The sequence below is a fragment of the Lactuca sativa genome, chromosome 6 (assembly GCF_002870075.4).
Source record: "Lactuca sativa cultivar Salinas chromosome 6, Lsat_Salinas_v11, whole genome shotgun sequence".
Lineage (NCBI taxonomy): Eukaryota > Viridiplantae > Streptophyta > Magnoliopsida > Asterales > Asteraceae > Lactuca > Lactuca sativa.
In genome coordinates, this window is record NC_056628.2 from 197,984,353 (window position 1) to 197,992,305 (window position 7,953).

The 7,953-nt window shown below is 35.6% G+C and overlaps 1 protein-coding gene across 1 annotated transcript; it reads left to right on the top strand.

The window, feature by feature from the left end:
- The first annotated feature begins 1,012 nt into the window (after positions 1 to 1,012).
- LOC111901474 (zinc finger BED domain-containing protein RICESLEEPER 2-like) lies at positions 1,013 to 7,393 on the top strand. The gene is made up of 8 exons (XM_052765137.1): positions 1,013 to 1,180; positions 1,599 to 1,665; positions 4,769 to 5,552; positions 5,641 to 6,111; positions 6,185 to 6,278; positions 6,353 to 7,123; positions 7,207 to 7,242; positions 7,340 to 7,393. The coding sequence occupies exons 1-8, from the start codon at positions 1,013 to 1,015 to the stop codon at positions 7,391 to 7,393; spliced, it is 2,445 nt and encodes an 814-aa protein (XP_052621097.1).
- Positions 7,394 to 7,953: the final 560 nt, after the last annotated feature.

Here is a 7,953-nt window from a genome sequence, read left to right on the forward strand (position 1 = left end):
ATGTGTTATATGTTCCGGAATCCAGTCCGATGTCGGGGTAGGGCGGTGTCCAAGATAGGCGGGGCCTTTAGACTAGCAGTTATAGCGTTGAGTTTGTCTGTTATGTGCTAGCTTGATTATGATTATATGTTTGCATGTGTATAGCGGGTGAGGCCCAGAGACAGGTGAGGCCTAGTAGAAATAGATCTGTATACTGAGCGGGGCTCGTTGCCAGGCGGGGCCTGATGCCGGATTCGTCCGATGTCGGGCGGGGCCCGATGTAGCAGGCTAGGCCCAATGTTTGCAGTATGTGATTATGTGTATGATATGTGGTAATTTGGGGAGACTCACTAAGCTTCATGCTTACGGTTTTCAGTTTTGGTTTTAGGTACTTCCAGTTGCAAAGAGAATAGCTCGGGATGACTGCATTGCACACACCAAGATGTTTTAGCCTGGGATGTTTTACTCTGATATTTTGATATGAAACGCTGATAATAATGTCTTGGAATACTATGACTCATGTTTTGATGGAATGATTTGATAACTTATGGTTTTTATTTAATGGTTTTAAAACGAAAATTTTGGACCATATTTTTGGGATGTTGCAAGTTGGTATCAGAGTGGAGCAAGCTTTGGGGGTAGCATGTCTGTAACATATCGGTACATTATACCCATGAACATATTATCCTCGTCGATATCATGATTGTGTGGATGAAACAGATCAAAAGGATCCATTTTTAATTAAACATAGTAATAGAAAAGAAAATGATATTGAAAGAAATAGGAATTATTGAAAGAATTTGTTGGGTTTTGTAGGTAAAATGAAGATAAAAATGTTGTGTATTTATATTAATAGAATTTTTTTTTTATTTGTGACCGTTTGCAAACGGTCGAAATTTTGAAGGTTCATATCAAAATCGTCGTTTCCTCCCGTTAGCTCCATAACATGTGTTACCATAACACCAAAAAACTCGAGGGGGGGGGGGGGTGTAAGGGGCGTTATGACGTTTTTTTTTATGTCAATGTTAGATTAATGGGCTCTCCCGTTGCCCATTCTGAGTGGTCTAAGAAAGTTAAATCAATCTTTAACGGGCTTAATCTTTTAGGTCATACGTATGTTGGTTTGCTTCATGATGAGGATGGGGTTGCAAATCATGCTCTTAGGGATTTTGGTGTATTCGCAAATGACATTTGCAAAAAGGCAAGTGTAGTGTAGTTAACTATATATATATATATATATATATATATATATATATATATATATATATATATATATATATATATATATATATATATATATATATATATATATATATATGTTTTATCTTTGAGAAGCTAGATTGAAGAGATTACATACGAAAGCTCTGGCAACAAGACTCTTTTAATCGGAAGTTGAAAATCACAAAAAAAAATTATCGGACTCGATTCCACGGCCTCATAATGGTAAGCCTTGAGATTCTACGCCCTCAGAATGAGAAAATGTTGTGCTGAGAGCTCCATTCCACGACCGTGGAATGGACAATGTAATTATTCCACGATCGTGAAATCTTTTGATAAAATTCCACATCCAAATTTCGAGTTTTCTTCAATCTTGCTCTGATTCTTCTGAAATTTTGCAGAGATCCTCCCTTCAACATCCTAAGCATGCTCCAATTCTTGAATCACCCTGCAACATCTACAAAAATGGTGAAAAGTAGATAGATCCTTGAAAGTGTCGTGAAAATATAAACTGCATGCAAAGTTAAACTAAATGCTATGCAATGCTTGAATTAAACATGAAATAAGCATACAAAAAGGTGCACTCTATGCACCTAACAGTTAGAACCATGGAAGACCGAAGAGTTTGGCTGGAAAATTTCATAATATTGGTCGGATTATATGTGTTTGACCGCAAAATTCAAAGAGTTCGTCCGCAAGTTCATTTCGACAAGCACCCACAACCATCTCCAATAACTAGTGGTTTGACTTCGCTAATATGATTTCCTTCATTTTTCAAATCACACATTGTGAACTTGACCAGGCGTACACTAGGGATGTCAAAAACCCCCTTGGGACCCCGCTCCCATGGGATCCCGATCCCGTACGGGACTAAATTTTTAAAAAAACCGGGGGCGGGAGCGGGAGCGGGGGCAAAATTAAACCCCGCTTATTTTCGGGACCGGGGTCGGGAGTTGGTATTTCCATCCCATACTCCCGCGGGGACCCCGGTTGTACATTTATATAAAAAATATATATTTAATATAAAATACATATACAAAAAAGATTTTATAATTTTAGGTTTAGGTTAGGCTTCACTTTCCCGTTTCCAATTAATGGATATTGAAGAGGTAGTGAATTGATCATATATTTTTGGATATGTAAGTATTTTATATTTGTAATATTGGATTTGTCATATTTTATATTTTTAAGATTGTTAGAATTGTCGTTTTGTAATGTTGGATTTTTAATTTTTTAGTTTCTAAAATATTATATTTTAAACTTTTAAAGTTATTAAAAATAGGGTTTTTAGCCTAAACCAAAGTAGTTGTTTAGCAAAAAAAAAAAACGAATTTTAAGCCTATAAACCGGGGGACCGGGGGTGATGGAGGTAACCGGGGACGTAACCGGGGGCTATGTAAACGAGGGAGCCGGGGACGGGACCGGGAGCGGGGGCAACTATTTCCGCTCCCGTTGACATCCCTAGCGTACACATAGGATCCCAATGTACTAAATTTGTGCTTAGGTGACATTACAACCTTCTATAATGGTTAAGGGTCTAAAATAGCAGGTAACAATGAAGTTTATATCCCTAGAAAATCTCAAAACACACACACACACAAAAAAAACGTAAGGGACCATTTAAAACAAAATGGCAACGTTGATATGTAGGGCCTCATGTTATCCCTTTACTTAAAACTATTTGATCCGTTATTAGTTAGATGTTTGTGGTGTTAAATCTATTTTAAGGTCTTAATTTGAAGATATTGATGCAACAAACATAAAAATCCTTTCTACTATCTTTGTATTATAGCATATCCTATTTTAATTCTTTTATTTAGCATAGAAAAAAAATGATTTCTTAACATTTTTATGTAGCATCCATTGATAAATAAATAAAAATTTAGAGCATTTGAATTTTCATAATACTACCATATAAGACAAAATAACAAAAGTTTTACAAATTAGGGTGTATGTATAGTGGAGGGACATTTGTATGGCGACGTCACTATCGTTTCCTTAAAAAACGAAAGGAGAGAGAATAAAGATTTAAGCCTCTACAAGCTATAGGGGTTGGTAGCACTCCTAACACCCCGCGACATCATTATTTTGACTGCCATGTCATTTTTTTGTTATTCACCTCGTTAGCACATTTTTCTTAGCATTTCATACGTAGTGGTAACATTTTATGTTTTTTTTTCAAACTTAAATAAATTGTGTTTTTTTAATACACAATATTTTATATTAAATATTTTTTTTTTATAAAACACAAATACTCTAAAAAAAAATGAGAAAAAAAGTTAAAGAAGATAAAAAATAACATTGGACACAGTAACAAATGTGTGGATTGGATTTGAAAGTTGAAACCCCAATTAATTGCCGGGTCCATTCATTCTCTTTTTCTAAGATTTATTACTAGGAATCACACTGGCCCATTTTCGAGAATAAAATCCCCTATTCAACTAGTAGGGTTTCAGCAAATACTCTGCCGGATAGGGGTGTAAGTGAGCCGAGCTACTCGTGAGCTATTCGGAATCGACTCGTTAAAAACTCGACTCGAACTCGATTTAAACGAGCCCGAGTCGAGCCTGAGCTTTACTCGGGGCTCATTTATTAAACGAGCTCGAGCCCGAGCTTTTAAACCGAGCTCGACTAGGGCTCGCGAGCTTAAACGAGCTTATATACATTATAATATAAATATTTTTTTTTCACTCCTTATATTATATATTTATATTATTAATATTATTAATTTAATAATTTGTTTCCTTAATTTCTTTAATTTAATAATTTGTTTCCTTAATTTCTATGAATTGAAATCAAACAACGTACCTGCCTTCCTGCCTTTGCCGACCTTCCCCTTATTTCGTACACACATACGGCATATACCCTACGAGAATACGGCGGTCGACATACCATTACTTGTTTACCATCTAGGACGACGTCGTGAGTCGCAACGATAATTAATCCTTTATTTCCAAATTCCAATTGACGATCGACGTAAGTTTTATTTCCGAATCCAGTCGACGTTGCCGTCCCGAATCCATCTCGTTCTCAACAGACAACAGGTATGATTATTATTAATTGCTATTTGCGATCCTGTGATAGAATGAATTTATTGATATAGTGATAACAGCGGATTCTTTTTCGTTCATAAGTAATATAGTTGTTGTTAAATTATCGCATGCAACTTTAATGTCTATTATGGGTTCTGGATAGTTTAATCCTAATTCGACTCCTGAAGCTTGAAGAACAGCAAGTGGTGCATTCCATGGATGATGTGTTTATTATAGTATCATATATACTTTCGTTGTTTATTATAGTGTTGTAGTTTTAAAAATCTACCAAATTAAAGGAATGAAACTTAAGTATATAGCAATGTGATAACCTGTTTGCTTTTCTTTTCTTTTCTTACATATTAATTCACCTTTTTTACAAATTGCAACCTCATCACCTGTTTGTTGTTTTCAATTTACTTTTGCATAAATATTATGTGTATTTGTTGGTGTTCATGGTGTTATAGTGAGTTGTTTAGTTTTGCATAAATATTATTTCAAATTGATGTATCTAAAATTTGTATTGTTTTCTTATGAAGATTCAATGGATGATGGAGGGTCTACAACAAACCTGTTAAGTCCAATAAATGATATGGGGGTCGAAACAGGTGTTGGGATTGATAATCCGTCATCACAATTAGTACATGGTATGGATCACACAACTACTCCAAATGAAGATACGACAAGTCAAATTCCTAATGAAAATGAAAGTGTGACAGAAAAAAATAACGAAGCTGGTGAAGATGAAGTACAATTAACGAGAAAACGAAAAAAAACATCAAAAGTATGGGATGACTTTGTTGTAGTTACACTCCGAGATGGTACGAAAAAAGCCGAGTGCACTCACTGTAAGTCGAGGTTGGCTGTTACTGGTTCAGGTCCTACATCATCATATAGAAGACACCTAAACAGTTGTATCCCCCATAAACAATGGCAAAAAAACCAACAAAAACTAAATTTTCAGCCTAGTGGGTGTGATGTGGATTCTGTGCCACCATTGATCGGACCGGATACAAAATATGATGAAAACAAGATGAGGGAGGCCATAGCTAATTGGATACTAAGTACTGAGCAACCGTTTGCTACTGTGGAAGATGTCATGTTTGTGAAAATGATGAGGACAGCTACTCCATTGTTTGAGAAAGTAAGCAGAGTTACAATTACATCAGACTGTTTTAAGGTATACGAGCATGAGAAGAAAAGGTTGAAAGCCCTTACAAAAGCTGCCTCTAAAATCAGTTTAACAACTGATTGTTGGAAGTCTTCGCATCAGAAAATTGAGTATATGGTTATTACTGCACACTTTGTAGATCATAATTGGAGGTTTAACAAGTTGCTCAATTTTAATATTTAATTATTTATCTTTTTCTTTCTATCATATTTTAATTTATATCTCAACGTTTTTCTATAGATTACAGAAACGTGTATTAAGTTTTGTACATGTTCCTCCTCCTCGTACTGCGGTTGATATTGCTGATGGTATTTACAAGTGTTTGCAAGAGTGGGAAATTAAAGATAAGATTTTCACCATCTCAGTTGACAATGCAGCTTATAATGACAAAGCTTTAAGAAGATTGAAAGAAACTTTTTCGCGTGTAAGAAAACTTTCATGTGGTGGTAGATTATTTCATATACGGTGTTGTGCACATATATTGAATCTTCTAGTGAAAGATGGTCTTGCAATAATTGATCATATCATCGGTGATGTTCGTGAGGGTATAAAGTATATTAACAATTCGGAGGGTAGACGTCTAAATTTTTCAAAGGCTGCACATCAAATGCAAATACGTGATCGGAAGTTAATGCTTGATGTTCCAACACGATGGAACTCAACCTATGATATGTTGTGCATGGCTCTAAAGTTCAAAGATGCTTTCCCAAGGTATAATAAAATATACCTTAAAGTTTTTAACACATGTTCATATTCACTAACACCTTAATTGTGGTTTTCTCAGGTATGCAGAGTATGAACCACATTTTCATCACTTGCCAACTGACGAAGATTGGGAAAATGTTCAAAGTGTATGTGAAATTTTGAAGGTTTTTAAGGTTTGTGTTTAATATGCATAATATTTTATAAATAAATGATTTTTTTGTTGACTAAATCCAACGATTATGTTTAGGTGTGCACGAATATCATCTCAGGCAGTGATTATCCTACTGCTAATTTATATCTAATTGAAGTGTTTAGAGTGAAGCAAACTCTTGATAAAGGTTCATTATCTGCAAATGAGTTTATTCGTGATATGGTGAAGAAAATGAAGGAAAAGTTTGACAAGTATTGGGGTGAGTGCCACCTTGTAATGGCAATAGCTTCTGTGTTAGATCCACGGTTCAAGATGAAGTTGGTTGAATTTTGTTTTCCAACACTTTATCAAAATTCAGACGAGAACATTAAAGAAGTGAAGAATGCACTTTATGAAATGTATTCAGAGTATTTAGAGATGCATGACACATTAGTTAGGGAATCTGCAGCACATGGAAGCGAACATGAAAGAAATGTTTTAGGGTTGAATGAAGGTACATCACTTGGATCTGGATGGGAGGCATTTGGAGAGTTCATAAAGACTGTAGATTTGGAGAGACCAGAAAAGTCAGAGCTTGATATGTATTTAGAAGAAGGTGTTTATAGGGAGAAAGGACAAACAGGAATGGAATCATTTAATGCTTTAGAGTGGTGGAATGTGCACAAGTTAAAGTATCGTGTTTTGTCATTGATGGCTAGAGATGTATTTGCAATCCCGATTTCTACTGTTGCATCTGAAGCAACTTTTAGTGCCGGGGGTAGAGTTATTGATCCATATCGAGCTTCATTGGGGTCCGACACTGTACAAATGTTGATTTGCGGAGGAGATTGGATTAGGCAAGTTCATGGAGTTAAGAAAAAATTAAAGGTATATCTGAAATAATCAAAACCACATTATAATTGTTATTTTAATAGTTTCAATTATTGATTTTCAACCTTTTTATTTTGTAGAAAGAGGAGTTTCCTATTGAGGTTTTACTGCCTGAGGTGAACACAAAGTAATTGAAGGTAATTAGATGTGTTAAACAACAAATTGCTAATCTGAATAATATTTCAAAAAATGATTCCTTTGTACATTTTGCAGGTTTTGTGTATCGGAGGAGTGAAGCTGCATAAAGGAAGATTTGTCTATTTCTAGTCATTCAGTAATTAGGAGTTTAACTACTATTTTTGTAATTTGAGTTTTTACTCTTTATGTTTTTATAAATGGTTATATTTTAGACATTAAATCAATGCAAATGGAGAATCTATGAATGTATGTTTTGAAGTTAGAATTTGGATTATTCCCTTGAGTATATGATAAAAAAATTAAACGATCCCAAAAACCATAAACGAGCTTGAGTCGAGCCTAAGCTCATTTAGGCTCGCGTGACAAACAAAACGAGCTGAGCCTGAGCCGAGCTCGAGCTTCTTCTTTTTCCTACGAGCCGAGCACGAGCTTTGAAATTGGGCTCGAAACGAGCCGAGCTCGAGCTCGAGCCAACATACATTTATACGAGTTCGAGCCGAGCTTAGGAATGTTCGGGCTCGGCTTGGCTCATTTACACCCCTGCTGCCGGAAAAGATAGCTGTTTGATCGGAGATGTCAACTGGAGACGAAGACAAAGAAGCAAGAAGAGGAGGTGAACTAAGTCAAAACTCAATAACCAATCAAATCATTGCAGCACTTTCTCTCTCTTCTTGCTAAGCCGGCAGCGA